The sequence below is a fragment of the Eptatretus burgeri genome, chromosome 16, assembly GCF_056783735.1.
Source record: "Eptatretus burgeri isolate ZD-2024b chromosome 16, Ebu_testis_v1, whole genome shotgun sequence".
Classification (NCBI taxonomy): Eukaryota; Metazoa; Chordata; class Myxini; order Myxiniformes; family Myxinidae; genus Eptatretus; species Eptatretus burgeri.
In genome coordinates this window covers 39573079-39590337 of record NC_140976.1, presented here as the reverse complement: position 1 = coordinate 39590337, position 17259 = coordinate 39573079, and the positions used below count along the sequence as shown (strand labels likewise).

Sequence of the window (17259 nt, the reverse complement as noted above, 5' to 3'; positions counted from 1 at the left end):
GGCGTCCATTCATCGTGGATTTTCACTTTGCGCGGGAGGTTTGGAACGCCAACAAATTGGGTAGCGCTTCACAGCACTGCCGTCTCAGGGGTTATAACGCCGGCTAGTTTGGCACAGGTCTCGGGTCACGCGCCTCAGATCACGAAACCAAAGTACCCCTGTGCCTTGCCAGTTAGGGATATACACCCCGGCTACAGACTGGGTTTGATCAGAGACCGAGCGAAGTCTACCGCAGTCCATAGCCAGTTTGGTTTTAAATACGAATCGAGCGATTGTTCTTCAGCGCGACACGAATAAATTCAAGGCGGCAAATTTTGTATGAATCAGCCAGATTTATTGGGGAAACATCGGGGAACACGACACAAGCAAAGCATTCACTATAACGTTATCATTCATCTATAACCCGCTCATATCTAGGGAGCTACGGATACAGGTTTCGAAGGGGGGCCCTAGCAAAATAAGCCTTAGGCCTGGACAACATGCATACAAGACATGGAGTACTTGGTGGTGCCTCATGGACGAGAGGAAAAGTGTCGAAGGCACGAATGCGGCTTGTGACAAGCCGATGCCAATGGATTCGAGCGCGCAGCTCGAGCATGCAGCGTGGCAAGATGGTGGCAACGTCCTCCTATCGGCCCAGCCCACGCACGCAGCCTCGGTGCGTCCAGCCCCTGTAAGGTCGACGGCACAAGAGCGAAAGATCAATGGTGTGTTCCAGCTGGTTTCTCACAAGGTCCAGTATGCGAATCCAGGCCTGGCCTGTACACCAGACCAGGCCAAATCTGGGTGTTCGGCTCCGCAGGCGGATCAACGGGATGAAAAGACGTGGTCCAGTCGCGCAGGGAGCAAGGACAGTCAGAGGTCCTGTGGCTGGACTCACGATGAACCTGGGGACGACCTGCATGCTGGATCCATGGCCAAGGAGGAACAGCTCGTCGCGTCACTCCTCATGAAGCAGATCGCAAACCACAACACAGTTCCTCTTGCCTTTCGGGGCGGGCCTTTTGGAACGCCAGCGGGGACACGGGATTGGTCCATTGTTCGAGTTTGCAGCAGCTCTCCGCCAATGGGTTGCTGGCACGTCTTGTTGATTGACTCTGTCAGGGCGCTGGGTGGGAGGTGGTTAGCAGGGGGGAAGGAAAAATAAAGCGTCTCTCGGTACACCACCACTGTATGAACACTGGACCGCCTGCTACACCTCCCGACACACATGTAACGTCCGATTACCAAACAACCTGGCTAAACATGCATTTAAGGGGGGATCTGGGCTAATCCTATATTTAATAACCCACTAAGGGCCCATTTCCGCAACAGTGTGTGTGTGTGTGTGTGTGTGTGTGTGTGTGTGTGTGTGTGTGTGTGTGTGTGTGTGTGTGTGTGTGTGTGTGTGTGTGTGTGTGTATATGTATATATGTGCGCGTGTGCTCGCCCGCCATCCCCCTTCACCCTTGGGAAGGAAACCAATCCATGGAAGTGTTTCTGGCTGATTGGCTGTCATCTCTGTTGAGAGGTACCCTTTTATAAGTGGGGGGAAAGGTTTTAGAAAGCAAACAAAAAGCTAAGCATGTGTGTACTTCGGTAGGAAGACCAAAGTACGTGTTCAAACAAAGCTTGTCAAACTCTTACACATGCACCTTGGCCCAAAAGGCTATTGCTCATGGCCATACGGAAATGCATGCTCGCCCATAAGGCCAAAATGCACGGTCATGCCATAAACGCTTTGTGTGTGGGGACTACTGGCTGTCATCAGTGCGGAGTTGATTCCCTACAAGAGTTGAGCTGGCAAGCCGTCCCACGAGTATGCACACACCAAACCTCTTCACTGTTAAATGGATCTTGTTCAAGCATTTGTGGCCATCACTCACTCCTTGTCATGCCTGATTATTATTATTTTTTTATCTATAGAGTCTTCGTCTCATGGAAGAGCTGCAACACAAATCGCCTGTACGAACATGTATTCTACGAATGCATGAGACTTGAGATTTGACATCAGACAAATGGCTGGTGGGCTTGGAAGTGGGGTGTGACTTCCTGGGGTTCCCATATTAGGTGTGCCTGGGACCACTCTGGGTGCGATGAGGCCACCTTTATGACGTCACGCTTCCCTCCACTCAGTGGGGCAATATAGAGATTTCCTCTTCTCTATGGTTGTTTATCCATGCTCTCTCCTTTGAATACTGACCATCAAGCAAGGAAGCAGCATGTACCTTTTAGAAAATCTTTGGTATGATTTGGAACAATTTGGAATCAAACTGCTGACCTCCCACATGCCCTAACCTTCATGCCACCAAATCTAACCACCATTATGTCAGCTTGTTGCTTCATTTTCTCCTTGTATATGGTATGAGTGGGGTCTGTGATGATAGAAAATGCCTTTTATTTATACTGGGACAGAGTGTGGGAGGGATATGAATGAAAGTTGCAGTTGTTCTGAGCAGTAGTTATGATGAAAGTTTTTCTCGTTTCTCGGTAGGTATGTGTAGGTGAACACAAGTTTAGGTGAGGAGTCGAGGTGTGGATGGATACAGCTTGATTGTTGTCTCGTAGGGTTGGAGGTGGTGCTGGTGGTTGTTGTCTTTATTTTATTGTTTTTGTTTAAAAAAATTTGTAACGTCATTTTATCCTGCAGGCAGTCTTGTCTGTGTTTCACTCGTTGGTTGGGATCGAGCGCTCTGTAGACCGATGCAAAATACAGCTGGACCTTCCCGCCTGCCGACTTGTCTTTCAACTGCACTGCAGATATGGTTTGCTTGACTTAAATGCCTATCTTTTGATGCATGATAACTCCCTCACTTGCTTACACCTTTTATTTCACCTCACCCTTTCCCGAAGTAATGGGAAGGGGATATTGTAACATCGAACCCAACAGGCTTTGGGCACAGTTTAACAAAGTTGTTCAAGGTATTTTATACCTTGAATGTGCATTTTGTCTTTAATAATAATAATAATAATCACCGGCCAGAGCTTTGGTTCTGCTGAAGCAGTTTCTTAGCAAGGGTTGCAATCCTGGACAAGTCGTCATTCCGACGTAGGATGCTCGACTGAGTGAAGATCCTGATCAGGAATTTGTAATTTGTTCAGGGTACCGGCGATAGCTCGTCTGCTCTTTGCAAACACTGTGGGATCTTTAGCGTCCACCAACTAATCCCGGCAGATGGGATGCCCAGTTTAAAGTCCATCCGAAGGACTGCACACACATTGATGACTCGCCCTGACTGTGAAACACCAGGATGACGGGTTATAGCTGGATCAGGATTGGAACCCAAGTTAGATGGCTTAGTTGGCAAGTGTACATACCTCTAGGCTATTCCACCAGCCCCTGTCCAAATTGGAGATTGTTAATCCTGTTGTTTAGAGTCAGTACTGGTTCTCAGATCTACTGTCATCTATATATGCTGGTGAGGATTTGAATTGTCAAATGATTCGTCTTGTTCTGGTATTCACAATTCTACCACAGGAATCATCAAAACTCATAACTTGACTTTCCAGGACTGTGAGTCTCTGCAGGCGATGTACTCCAAGTCCCAATGTCCAAATGTGTTCCGGGCCCAAGCTAAGTACGTATGGGGGGCGGGGGGGGGGTATTTCACTGCAATTTTAATTGTTTCGCAAAAGGGTTAAGCAAAAACTATGAATATAGAGGTTATGCCAGGCATTAAATCGAGTGACTTAAAAATTGAACATTGATCAAATGCTTGCTGTGGAGTTTGTATATAATTAGCATGCAGGACAAAGACAATAGTAAATGTTGGTGTTCTTTTGGATTAATTGCAAGGACATCAGCAGATGATTGACAACCACATTTTGAATATCAGATTTGAACCCGGGTTACCTGTAGCCATGCATGACCCAGGGGCTTAGTTGGCTACACAAATAGACCAACCGGAAGTAAGCCAATTTCCTTTGTTCTCTTTGTGGTTAGTTGTCTCTGTAACAATATTTATGTATAACAGTGGAATTTGGTGTGGGCCATTGTATACTTGTGTACCTACAGGCTTCTGATAGACTCCGTCATTCACTTTCAAATGAACCAGGAAGAGGTGACCCTGGGTGTAACTCAGACAAAGGTATTCCTGCGGAACTACCTTGATGGTGAAGTCGGTGAGTAGGTCACTTGGTTTGAAAGCTTTTTAGGTCACCTAGTCTGTCAGCTTTACAAGATATAAAAATACAATTTTCATGATCAATCTGTTCATAGTCAAATTTTTATTTATTTTCATGTTTTAAGCTTGCGTAATTGTTAATAATCGTTTTTTTTTTTGTTTTTCTTGCATACAAGGTCGAGAGCTCATGGATGAGCTAGAACACAGAACAGTGGAAAGTGGGGAAACTCACGAACAATAGGGTAGAGGGACATTTGGAGGAAGAATGTGCGAGGGGAAGAATGAAAACAAGGGCTTGGGTGGAGGATTTATACATGGGATGAACAAGCAGGATACAAGCTGAGACACAGCAAGAAGGGCTAAAATGGCTAAAATAAGAGGAAGGGCAAACTGGGGATGAAACGGTAATGGAATGAGTGTTAAGCTGTGTGTAATCAAAATCATCAAAGTAAGGATTTGTGCCAAGCGGGGTGCACATGATATAATTTAGGGGGTCAAGCAGGATAATTTTCGTGAAAAACAAACCTCATTATTTCCTTTCCACAACAGATGGTGTTGATTAGCCTGGTGTTGGCACAGTGGTTAGGGCAGTGGCTTGGGACCCAAGAGGTCCTGAGTTCAAGCCCCGTTGGGACACTGAATTTATATATATATATATATATATATATATATATATATATATATATATATATATATATATATATATATATATATGTATATATGTATATATAAACCAAGTCGAAAACACCAGGGGGTTGACTCAGCCTGCCATCCTTCCGAGGTCGGCGAAATGAGCACCAGTTGTACTGGGCCCGGTGTATGCCCCGGTTAGAATAGGTGTACCATATCCCTGTGTGTCGTAAGAGGTGACCAGGGTTGCGTCAGGAAGGGCATCCGGCGTAAAAATCTATGCCAAATCGTTATGCGGACAACAAAACGAATTTCCATACCGGATCGGTCGAGGCCCGGGTTACCAACGACCGCCACCGGTACCAGTGGTCAGCAGGGTACCAGTGGAAATTGTGCTACTGCTGGGCGAAGGAGGAGAAGGAGACGGGGAAGGCGTGTCCGGAGGCAGTGGGAGAGGGGGAAGGGTAGAAGTGTGGAGGTGAGAGTTGGAACTCTGAATGTTGGGACGATGACTGGCAAAGGGCGAGAGTTGGCTGATATGATGGAGAGAAGAAAGATGGACATACTGTGTTTACAAGAGACCAAGTGGATGGGGAGTAAGGCGAGGAGCATTGGAGGTGGTTTCAAACTGTTCTACCATGGTGTGGATGGGAGGAGAAATGGTGTCGGGGTAATCCTGAAGGAAGATTATGTCAAGAGGGTATTGGAGGTGAGGAGAGTGACTGACCGAGTGATGAGTGTGAAGTTGGAAATTGAAGGGGTGATGATGAATGTCATCAGTGCATATGCCCCACATATGGGGTGTGAGATGGATTATAAAGAAGATTTCTGGAGTGAGTTAGATGAAGTGGTGGAGAGTGTATCCAAGGATGAAAGAGTGGTGATTGGAGCAGATTTCAATGGACATGTTGGGGAAGGGAATAAAGAGGATGAGGAGGTGATGGGGAGGTACGGTCTCAACAAGAGAAATGTGGAAGGGCAAATGGTGGGAGAGTTTGCAAAAAGAATGGAAATGGCAGTGGTAAATACGTATTTCAAGAAGAAGGAGGAACACAGGGTGACATACAAGAGTGGAGGAAAGTGCACACAGGTGGATTACATCTTAAGCAGGAGATGCAACCTGAAAGAGATTAGTCACTGTAAGGTTGTGGCAGGGGAGAGTGTAGCTCGACATCATCGATTGGTGGTCTATAGGATGACTTTAGAGGTGAGGTTGAGGAAGAGAGTGAGGGCTGAACCAAGGACCAGATGGTGGAAGCTGAAGGAGGAAGACTGTTGCGTGAAATTTAGGGAGGAGGTGAGACAGGCGTTGGATGGTGGTAAAGATGGGTGGGATGATTGGGCAACGACAGCAGAAGTTGTGAGGGAGATAGCTAGGAAGGTACTTGGTGTGACATCTGGACAGAGGAAGGAAGATAAGGAGACTTGGTGGTGGAATGAGGAAGTACAGGAAAGTATAAGGAAGAAGGGGTTGGCGAAAAAGAAGTGGGATAGTCAGAGAGATGAAGAAAGTAGGCAGGAGTACAAGGAGTGGCGTCGAAAAGCAAAAAGAGAGGTGGCAAAGGCCAAGGAAAAGGCATATGACGAGCTGTATGAGAAGTTGGATACAAAAGAAGGGGAAAAGGATTTATACCGATTGGCAAGACAGAGGGACCGAGCTGGGAAGGATGTGCTGCAGGTTTGGGTGATAAAGGACGCAAATGGGAATGTGCTGACGAGCAAGGAGAGTGTGTTGAGAAGGTGGATGGAGTACTTTGAGGAGCTGATGAATGAAGAAAATGAGAGAGAGAGAAGGTTGGAAGAGGTGGAGATAGTGAATCTGGAAGTGGGGTGGATCAGTAAGGATGAAGTGAGGACTGCTATGAAGAAGATGAAAAGTGGAAAGGCGGTTGGCCCAGATGGTATACCAGTGGAGGCATGGAAGTGCTTAGGAGAGATGGCAGTGGGGTTGTTAACCAGATTGTTTAATAAAGTCTTGGAAAGTGAGAGGATGCCGGAGGAGTGGAGATTAAGTGTACTGGTTTCGATTTTCAAGAATAAGGGTGATGTGCAGAGCTGTGGAAATTACAGAGGGATAAAGTTGTTAAGCCACACCATGAAGTTGTGGGAAAGAGTAGTGGAAGCTCGGTTGAGAGGAGAGGTGACTATCTGTGAGCAGCAATATGGGTTTATGCCAGGAAAGAGCACCACTGATGCGATGTTTGCTTTGAGAATGTTGATGGAGAAGTATAGGGAAGGCCAGAAGGAGTTACATTGTGTGTTTGTGGATTTAGAGAAAGCTTACGATAGGGTGCCAAGAGAGGAGTTGTGGTATTGTATGAGGAAGTCGGGAGTGGTGGAGAAGTATGTGAGGATCGTGCAGGATATGTATGAGGACAGTGTGACAGCGGTGAGGTGTGCGGTAGGAATGACGGACCGGTTTAAGGTTAAAGTGGGATTGCACCAAGGATCGACTCTGAGCCCTTTCCTGTTTGCAATGGTGATGGACAGGTTGACGGACGAGATCAGACTGGAGTCTCCGTGGACTATGATGTTCGCGGATGACATCATGATCTGTAGGGAGAGTAGGGAGCAGGCTGAATCGAGCCTTGAGAGGTGGAGTTACGCACTGGAGAGAAGGGGAATGTTAGTCAGTAGGAGTAAGACGGAGTACATGTGCGTAAATGAGAGGGAGGGTTGTGGTATGGTGCAGTTGCAAGGAGTTGAGGTGGGGAGGTGGATGGGTTTAAATACTTGGGATCAACTGTCCAAAGTAACGGAGAGTGTGGGAGAGAAGTGAAAAAGAGAGTGCAGGCAAGATGGAGTGGTTGGAGAAGAGTTGCAGGAGTGATTTGTGACAGAAGGGTAGCTGCAAGAGTGAAGGGGAAAGTATATAAGACGGTAGTGAGACCAGCTATGTTGTATGGTTTGGAGGCGGTGGCGCTGACAAAAAGACAGGAAGCGGAGCTGGAGGTGGCAGAGTTAAAGATGCTGCGATTCTCGTTGGGAGTGACGAGGATGGATAGGATAAGAAATTAGTATATTAGAGGGACAGCGCAGGTAGGACGGTTTGGAGACAAAGTGAGAGAGGCGAGATTGAGATGGTTTGGACATGTGCACAGGAGGGAAACGGAGTATATCGGGAGAAGGATGTTGAAGATGGAGCCGCCAGGTAGGAGGAGAAGAGGAAGGCCAAAGAAGAGGTTCATGGATGCGGTGAGGGCGGATATGCGGGTGGTTGGAGTGTCAATGGAAGATGTGGAGGATAGAGCGAAATGGAGACAGTTGGTCCGCTGTGGCGACCCCTAACGGGAGCAAGCCGAAAGAGGAAGAAGAAGAAGAACAGATGTATCTTCCCCAATATGAGAGTGCAGCGAGGAAACACGAGTTTTCCTCGGTGTTGAAACTATTCGTGCCATGGTTGTTATCAGAGCCACGGATAGGCTGGACTGGTATTGAGGAGACCGAGACAAAAAAAAATTTTTCCTTGCATCTTTTGGGGACTGGCTGTGTGAGAGAAGTTGACAAAAGGCAAAATTGTGTTCGTTTTCGGTCATTCCCTCATTTAATATATTTTCCTTCCATTTAGGTTTTCTCCCTTTTACGTTCGTTCCAGCTTGGTTAATATTATCTTTATCTTCACACTGCTATGCGGGCCCGAACCACAGTTCTCCACCCTTTCCTAACCAGTGCTTCAATGTGCTTCTTCCATCGTAATTCCAGCTTCCCTTCACTGTTTGCTTCCATCTGGTGCTTGACCTTCTACTGTTCATCCTGCTTTGGTATATTCTCTTCACGAGTCGTTCTTCCTCCAACATGTCTAAACCATTTCAGTCTGGGGTTGCATATTCTTGCCATGGAATTGTTCAAGCATGTCTATTGATTGTTTGCTTTTTAATTTCCTCCACAGTTTAATTATCCCATGCTATTTTAGCACGTTTCTCAATAATTGCATTTGAAAGGAATCTAGTTATCCCCCCCCCCCCCACAGCTCTGTTTATGTGAGGGTCCATGTAGATGATTCCTCTATCAAAATTGGTTTGCCATCTTGCCAATCAAAATTGCCATCTTTCAACTTTCTTTTCGGTAGGAAACGTGGGTGTTGAAAACTTCATTCCTAACCCTGATCTGATACGTCCCTCCTTTTCCACAAATATGACGTAAGCTAGTATTCTCGATGTGGGGATGGCATCAGAAATAAAAAATGGCCACTCCGTCTACTTACTACATACAAAACTAAAGTTGGAGTATCTTCTCTAAAAAGTTGCTTTGGCGACATATGAGAACCTACTTGGTTTATTCAGCGGATTGTCGAGGTAGTGACTGGTTATGTGTCGGTAATACTGTGAGCTACTCTCCAAACCAACATCATCCCTATCTTGTTTAAAACCTTTTTTAGACTGTAGTTTATCATCTCTACATTGCTTTTTATTTAGCATAATTTTTTTATTCACTTCTATGAGTAGAAGTTAAGTGATAACGTTGTTATTGTAACCATTGCAAACCCCATTCCCTTTAGAATGAGCATAATGTGTGTATGTGTGTGTGTGTGTGTGTGTGTGTGTGTATGTGTATGTGTATGTGTGTGTGTGTGTGTGTGTGTGTGTGTGTGTGTGTGTGTGTGTGTGTGTGTGTGTGTGTGTGTGTGTTGTGCTACTACTCCTACAGTTCTGTGCTGATTACATCCAGACTTGCTACATAGCATCAGCATGGCCCCAATTAATGTTGGTGGTTTGAACCACGGCCGAGTTATACTAAAGAATTTAAAAATGTCACGTGCTGCTTCCTTACTTGCTCAGCATTCAAAAACGATAGAGCACGGATGAACAATCATTGCGCATGCTATGTGGACTTGATGGCCTCCTGCATTTAAGATCCTTGTAAGGGAACTCATTATACTATTATTATTATTATTCATGTTATCCCCACGGTTTTTGAAAAAAAAACAAAAACGACGGGGATATTATAATTGGCTCATTCAGTCCGTCCGTCATGCTATCTCCTCCTAAAGCTAAATGGTTGTGCAGAAATTCACCAAACTTGGTAGTTGCGACAACCACATGGCAAGGTGTGACAGAAATGTCATTTTGGCCCCACCCCCTGTGTGGGGTCAAAAGGTCAAAAACCAAGAAATGCAATTACGGGTACATTTTATGAATATTTATTTATGAAACTTTGTACATGCAATCATCATTGGGGGTACATGCAAAAATACATCAATTTTTTTGGATTTAACCCCCGGTTCATTCCCCGGGTGGGGCTTGGGGACGCAGGGGTCAAAACCGTTAGTTTTTAAAACTCAAAATTTTATATTGGGTCATTCCTGGTGGAACTTTAGCCCTCTTTCAACTTTCTTTTCGGAAGAAAACGTGGGCATTTGCGATGGTGTGCCATTGACTTCGCTCTTGTTTTTTTTGTGTGTGTTAAGATGTAGGACGAGCTACCCTCACCGGAATTTGCTTGAGTCCTCAAGAGTTTGAGCACTTTACGGCTGGAGTCGATACGGAGGTTACTTTTTGCCTCAAGGAGCTTCGAGTGAGAATCGCATGATTTATTCACTGCTCATTCACTTTTTTTTTTCCTTGTGCTCTGTTTGCCATTTCTTTTAGTTTCTTGTTTTTTTTTTGTCTTTCCATATTAACCTTTATTCTTCTTCTACTTTCCACCTGATCATTGCCCTATAGGGTGTGCTTACCTTTGCAGAAGCAAGCAACCTCTCAGTGTCCATTAACTTTGAAAGTGCTGGGAGGTTGGTACGATCTCACGCACAGTTTTGAGTTGCAACGGCAGTTCTGAATGAGTGGTGTGTAATTATTTGGTGTAACAACTGTTAAATGGAATGCAATTTGGTTGATTTCTTCCTGCAGACCAATAATATTCAGTGTGGAAGACAGTATTCTCGAAGCAACTTTCATCCTCGCCACTCTAGCAGATGCTATTGACAGCCAACCTCGTACGCTTCCTTCAGAACATAATCCACATTCGGCAAATAAGAGGTACATTACAGGTGTCTTTTTTTTGCACTATTTCCTTATGCCTGTGGCTTTTGGGTGGTGCAAGGTAATGCCATGTTGAGATCTTTCCTCATCTCCCCCTCTTCACTCCTCTCTTTCACCTCCATTCTGATACCCTCCCTCTTATCTTTCCTATTTGTGTACATGGCATGTGGCAGCAAAAAACTACTGTCCTGCCTTCCCCCAATGTACAGTGCCTAAAGAAAGTCTACATCCCCTTACAAATTTTTCACCTTTAGTTGCCTTATAGCCTGGAATTAAATTGCATTAACTTTTTTCTCTTTTATTTACACATCGTATCCCACAACTTCCAAGTAAAAAACAAATTCTACAAATTTCAGAAAATTAATTAAAAATACAAAACTATAATATCTTGGTTGGATAAGTGTCCACCACCCTGAGGTATTATTTGGTATAAGCACCTTTGACAGCAATTACAGCTGTGAGTCTGTTGGGATAGGTCTCTACCAACTTTGCACACCTTGATTGGACAATATTTGTCCGATCTTCTGCACAAAACTGTTCAAGCTCGATCATTGGATTTAGGTTGGGGCTCTGATTGAGCCGCTCAAGGACATTTATCTTTTTGTTCCTTAGCCACTCCCCTGTAGCTTTGGCTGTGTGCTTTGGGTCGTTGTCATGCTGAAGGGTGAACTTCCATCCCAATTTCAGCTTTCTTGCAGAGGGCAGCAGGCAGCAGGTTTTCCTCTTGGATTTTTCTGTATTTTGCTCCATCCATTTTCCCTTCCATCCTGACAAGTGCCCCAGTCCCTGCTGATGAGAAACATCCCCATAACATGATACTGCCACCACCATGCTTCATAATAGGGATGGTGTTCTTTGGGTGATGTGCTGTGTTCTGTTGGGTTTGCACCAAATGTGTCATTTTGCAATTTGGGCAAAAAGTTCCACATTGGTTTTGTCAGACCACAAAACATTTTGTCACATGGCTTCAGAATCTTCAGAGTGGTTTTTTTGCATACCTCAAACAGGACTCAAGGCAGGCTTTTTTGAGTAATGGCTTCCTTCATGCCACCTGACCATACAGGCCAGAGTTGTGGAGTGCTTGGGATATTGTTGTCACATGCACACAGTAACAAGTCTATGCCATAAAGGCATGTTGCTCTTTCAAAGTTGCCATTGGCCTCTCTGATCAGTCTCCTTCTTGCTTGGTCATCCAGTTTGGAGGGATGGCCTGATCAAGGCATGGTCTTGTTGGACCATACACCTTCCATTTCTTAATGATTGTCTTAACTGTGCTCAAGGGATATTCCAGGTCTTTGAAATACCTTGATCTGTGCCTTTCCACAACTTTATCCCAGAGGTCTTTTGTAAGCTCCTTGGTACTCATGGTTGAGTCTTTGTTGTGAAATGCACTGCCCAGCAGAGGAAACCTATAAGAACAGCTGATTTTATTCTGAAATGATCAGAATCATGACAATTTAACACAGGTGGAGGCCAATTAACTTGTTTGATTTTGAAGGTGAATTGTTACACCTGAGCTAATTTAGAATTGCTATATTAACTCAGGGGTGTGGACACTTATCCAACCAAGATATTCTAGTTTTGTACTTTAAATTAATTTTTTGAAATATGTATAATATATTTTCCACTTGGAAGTTGTGGGTTACAATGTGTACATGAAGGTGGAAAAGTCTGATTTAATGCAATTTAATTTAGGTTATCTTCTTCTTCTTCTTCTTTCGGCTGCTCCCGTTAGGGGTCGCCACAGCAGATCATCCGTTATGATCCGCATAATGATTTGGCACAGGTTTTACGCCGGATGCCCTTCCTGACGCAACCCTGGTCACCTCTTACGACACAGGGATATGGTACACCTATTCTAACCAGGGCATACACCGGGCCCAGTACACTGGTTCTTACTTCACCGACCTAGGAAGGATGACAGGCTGTCAACCTCGTGGTGTGTATTCAAGCGGCCAACAGGGCTTGAACTCAGGACGTTTTGGATCCCAAGACGCTACCCTAACGACGCCAACAGCAGGCTAATTTAATTCCAGGTTATAATGCAACAAAAGGTGAAAAATTTGAAAGGGGATGTAGACTTTCTATAGGCACGGTATGTAGATATATGTGCATTCTTTCCAACTTTTCATCAGTGGGCTAACTTTCAGGAAAGTAGAACACACGATAGCAAGTAGTTTGACACGACATGGATGTCGTGTAAAATTGACGAGGGCCTTAGACACTTTCCACAATATTTGTTCGACTCACCTTTGAATTCCCCAAAACAGACGTGTGTACATCTACAAACATCGAATGCTATTCGTTAACACCAATTGCGTTTTTATACAATTCATAGTTTATGCTTACGTTTCATTTTAAACTAGTCATTGTAGAAAATTGTGCATGTACACATAGTGAATAAACTTGTCTGCTCTGACCTTGGGTCACCCTCTGTTGGTAGAAGCAGACATCTTCAGGAGATCTTGGATGAAGAAATGGTTTCTCTAGATACCAGTGGCATGACCATCAGTGCTGTTGAGGCTCAGGTAAAGCTCATCATGACAGCCTTAAGTGCACATACACCTCAATTAGGTACTTTATCTTCGACATTCCAACCACAATCCCTGTGAGCCACCCAAAATGACACTGACCTTGCACCTTATTCCCATGTGGTGATGACAACCACCAAGTTTGGTGAATTTCTACACAACCATTTTTTTTTTTGTATACCTTGTCGAGGCTCGTATGAGAGCGAACACACAACGCACAGCAAGTGAGGCATGAGACAAGAGGGGAGGGAGTGGGAAGGACAAAACAGTGGGGAACAGAGACATTGAGATCTGTGGAAGGGAGAGGGATGGGACGGGGAACATGGGGAATAGAAGATGGACATTACGGGGACTTTCAGGAAGGAAAGCAGGGAATTTGAAGGAGGTGGGCTTGGGTGGATTATCGGGGGTAGAAAAGATCGAGGATTTGGATGGGGGATGATAAGAGCTGGTGGGGAACAGCTGTTTTGAAGGCTTAGAGGGAGGAATGGGATTGAATGGGGGGGGGGGGTTCTCAACCGTCCTTTCAAAGAGACAGTGAGATTTGTCCGGATTGAAAGACATGTTCCACGTGTTGGACCAGTTTATGATTTTATCCAGATCTGCAGTGAGAGAAGAAGCTGCTGCTTGCCGGTCTGAGGGATGACAGATGGTACGGCAGAGGGTGGAGTCATCAAAGAGATATAGAGGATTTTCCAGAGAGTCGGAGAGATCATTGATGAAAACCAGAAAAAGAACAGGGCCCAGAACGCTACCTCGAGGATCTCCAGCCTGAACAGGAAGAGGGGATGAAAGAACTCCATTTAGGGCCACACGTTGACTGCGACAGGAGAGGACGTCTGCGAGCCATGAGTGGAGATGGCCTTGGATACCATGGGAAGAGAGTTTGATGAGTAGGGCAGGGTGCCAGACCGTGTCAAAAGCACGTGATATGTCCAGGGATACGGCTCGGATTTCCTGTCTGGCATTGAGGACCTCCATCCATTGTTGGGAGAGCAGAAGCAGCATATCCAGGGTAGAGTGAGCTGGTCTGAAACCAAATTGATGATCGGAAATCAAGCCATTGGAGAAGAGGAAGGATTTAATGTCTGAAGCGATGATGATTGGGAGAAGGCTGATTGGACTGTTGTTGCAGCGATCTGTTTTTGCACCTTTTTTTATGCAGGGCAGTGATGTTTGCTGATTTCCAAGCAGATGGCAGATGACCTTGAGCAAATGAGAGGGTGAATAGAACAGAGAGAGGGTGAGCAAGAGCAAAAGAGCAGGCTTTGAGGACACGTGGGCTGATGCCGTCTGGACCGGTTGCAGAATCTGAGTTGAGGTTTGACAGCAAGCTCTCCACCTTGTCAGGAGAAAAGGACACAGAGTCCAGGGACAGTTGCATGATAGCATGACAGACAGACATATGAAGCCAATTGCAATATCCACTCACCGGTTGTTTTTAAAAAAATTTTCAAGTGTGGGGATAACATTTTTTTGAGAGACTTGAAATCATCTTATCACTAATATATGCAAGGAACCAGTGCACACCACTGCCTCTTACTCTGTCATTGTGGCAGTTAATCTGGAAGGGATATGGTAGGGAGAGGTGAGCGATTAGATGATTCAAATGATCCAATGGGGGGGGGGGTGGGGGGTCTGGGTGGAATTTTTGAAAATCCAAGGGTGTTGGAGCAATCCAGATTGTTTGACGGAATGAAGACCGCAACGGCTATGGTTCACGTTGGAATGTCCCTCCGACACCAGGATTATTGGCACCCTTTAATGCCAAGAGGAGACCACAGGGTGGTATTTTGCCAAATTATGGGAGGATTTTATCCCACCATGTGCAAATCTGGAAGCCAATGATTTCTTCAGGATTTCTCATGGAAGAGTGTGTGTTCTATACAGAATGAACTTCCCACCGGTTCAACAATTCCTGCACCTGCATGGGTCAGACAAAGCTCGACAGATGAGGTAACAGAACCGAATCAAGAATCTGAAGGCGCTCCCCCACAAAAGAAGGTAAAATCAAGGCACGATCACTCTACTGTCCAAAGGTGTTTGTGAAATCTATTGCAGCACAAACATGCACAGAGCTGTTTTTGAATCGTAACGGTCACTAACAATTCCATTTTCACCCACAGTTCCGCTCGCTGTTCTTCGCGGCGATGTCCAAACCTTCAGGTGTGCTTGGCGAGACCATCTCCGGACAATCTGTCCTGGCCGAGGACAGTGGAGGTGAATCGGACTGACGCCAATGAACTTGTGGACCAAACGTACCCAGAGGATGGAAGAATGACAACCTTTCATCCATGGCACAATCATTGGATGCTTAGTTCTGAATTTTGATCAAATGTTTTCCTTAAATATTTTGAATACACTTCCTTTTTAAGTTTGTATATTTTTATTTATATAATACATTCACAGATGCAAAAGGAAAATAATCACCATGACAGAACCTGGAATGTTCTTTCTTGTGCAGAAAACAGATAAATGAAATAGGCTTTATTCACTCATCTGTTTTATTCTACTTCTTCAAACGTGTGAGCAGCACAATGTTGGACATAATTCTGTGTCTGTACAGCACGTGAAGCTATGAATGTGGAAGGTTGATTCCATGCTCACGCAGCAGAGTTTCCATCTTGTGTATTTTCACTTCCTGGTAAAAATGAAAAGCTTAATGAACAATCATAATACACACAATAGTGTCCTTCTCAAGCACAAAGCATATTCAACACTGGTACCTGTTTCTGCTGCTCTGCCTCTCGTATTGCCAGCTGTTCCATCAACGCTTCCTTCTCGTTCCTCAGAGCAGAGATTTTCTTCCTTGCTCGACCCTTCACCGATATCACGATTCCTGAAGATCGACATGCTGGCATCACCACTTAAATGTACAACGTTTGGCCTGCTTTAGGGTTAAAAACTAGCTTCACGACATACTTATACTTCCAGGGACAAAATGAAAAATCTATTTCTGATCCCAGTCACCATGTCTCCATCCAGGAGTAATTGGAGTCGAGCTTCAAAGGGATTTTCATTGAATTGCTCACCTTAAAACGTAACCAGCAGCAAAATGGGCCTACATTCTTCAACAAAGTGAAATTCAATAGATTGTGTGTATATATATATATATATATATATATACATATATACATATATATATATATATATATATACATATATATATATATATATATATATACATACATATATATATATATATATATATATATATATATATATACATATATATATACATATATATATATATATATATATATATATATATATATATATATATATATATATATATATATATATATATATATATATATATATATATATATATATATATGTATATATATATGTATATATATATATATGTATATATATATATGTGTATATATATATATGTATATATATATATATATGTATATATATATGTATATATATACATATACATATATATACATATACATATACATATATATACATATACATATATATATACATATATTGTGACGTCCACGGGACTTGAACAGTCCCGCCAACGTCGAATAAGCCGAAACTATGGAGGCGGTTTATTTATTTATAACCCAAACATGGCGGTTCTAATCGCTCTACCGCAAACGGGACGAGGAAGGTGGCACGAGTCACTTTTCACTGAGTTGCTGATGTTTATTTGTTTTTATTATTAACCAGAAATAAGACTCGGCAAGAAGAGGGACCCGGGGCGATTCGACGGGATGGTGTGGGATCGGGCGTGGGGAAAAACACAGACAATTCCAATGAATATACAATTCTCAAACCCTCTAAGGTGCCAAGTACACACACACACACACACACACACACACACACACACACACACACACACACACACACACACACACACACACACACACACACACACACACACACACACACACACACACACACACACACACACACACACACACACACACACACACACACACACACATACATACACACACACACACACACACACACAGTAGCTACTTCTGGTGGTCAGGCTGG

The 17259-nt window shown here is 44.1% G+C and overlaps 2 protein-coding genes across 6 annotated transcripts in view; one reads left to right on the top strand and one right to left on the bottom strand.

Moving 5' to 3' along the window:
- LOC147010895 (cell cycle checkpoint control protein RAD9A-like) overlaps nucleotides 1-15732 on the top strand; it is a 33098-nt gene extending 17366 nt beyond the window's left edge. For 2 of the 4 annotated variants that reach the window (XM_085858657.1, XM_085858659.1), the window contains exons 4-12: nucleotides 2630-2744; nucleotides 3458-3557; nucleotides 3995-4101; nucleotides 10141-10247; nucleotides 10397-10461; nucleotides 10580-10708; nucleotides 13155-13239; nucleotides 15133-15246; nucleotides 15369-15732. In XM_085858657.1, the coding sequence (XP_085714783.1) occupies nucleotides 2630-2744; nucleotides 3458-3557; nucleotides 3995-4101; nucleotides 10141-10247; nucleotides 10397-10461; nucleotides 10580-10708; nucleotides 13155-13239; nucleotides 15133-15246; nucleotides 15369-15476 (930 nt within the window). In that variant the 3' untranslated portion in view covers nucleotides 15477-15732. The remainder of the gene's footprint in view (nucleotides 1-2629; nucleotides 2745-3457; nucleotides 3558-3994; nucleotides 4102-10140; nucleotides 10248-10396; nucleotides 10462-10579; nucleotides 10709-13154; nucleotides 13240-15132; nucleotides 15247-15368) is intronic. The other 2 variants (XM_085858658.1, XM_085858656.1) reach the window with 2 other exon arrangements.
- The window catches only part of HVCN1 (hydrogen voltage gated channel 1), a 40254-nt gene continuing 38604 nt past the window's right edge, over nucleotides 15610-17259 (bottom strand). For both annotated transcript variants that reach the window (XM_085858662.1, XM_085858661.1), the window contains 2 exons: nucleotides 15969-16081; nucleotides 15610-15883 (listed from right to left, as the gene is read on the bottom strand). In XM_085858662.1, coding sequence (XP_085714788.1) covers nucleotides 15818-15883; nucleotides 15969-16081 — 179 coding nt within the window. In that variant the 3' untranslated portion in view covers nucleotides 15610-15817. The remainder of the gene's footprint in view (nucleotides 15884-15968; nucleotides 16082-17259) is intronic.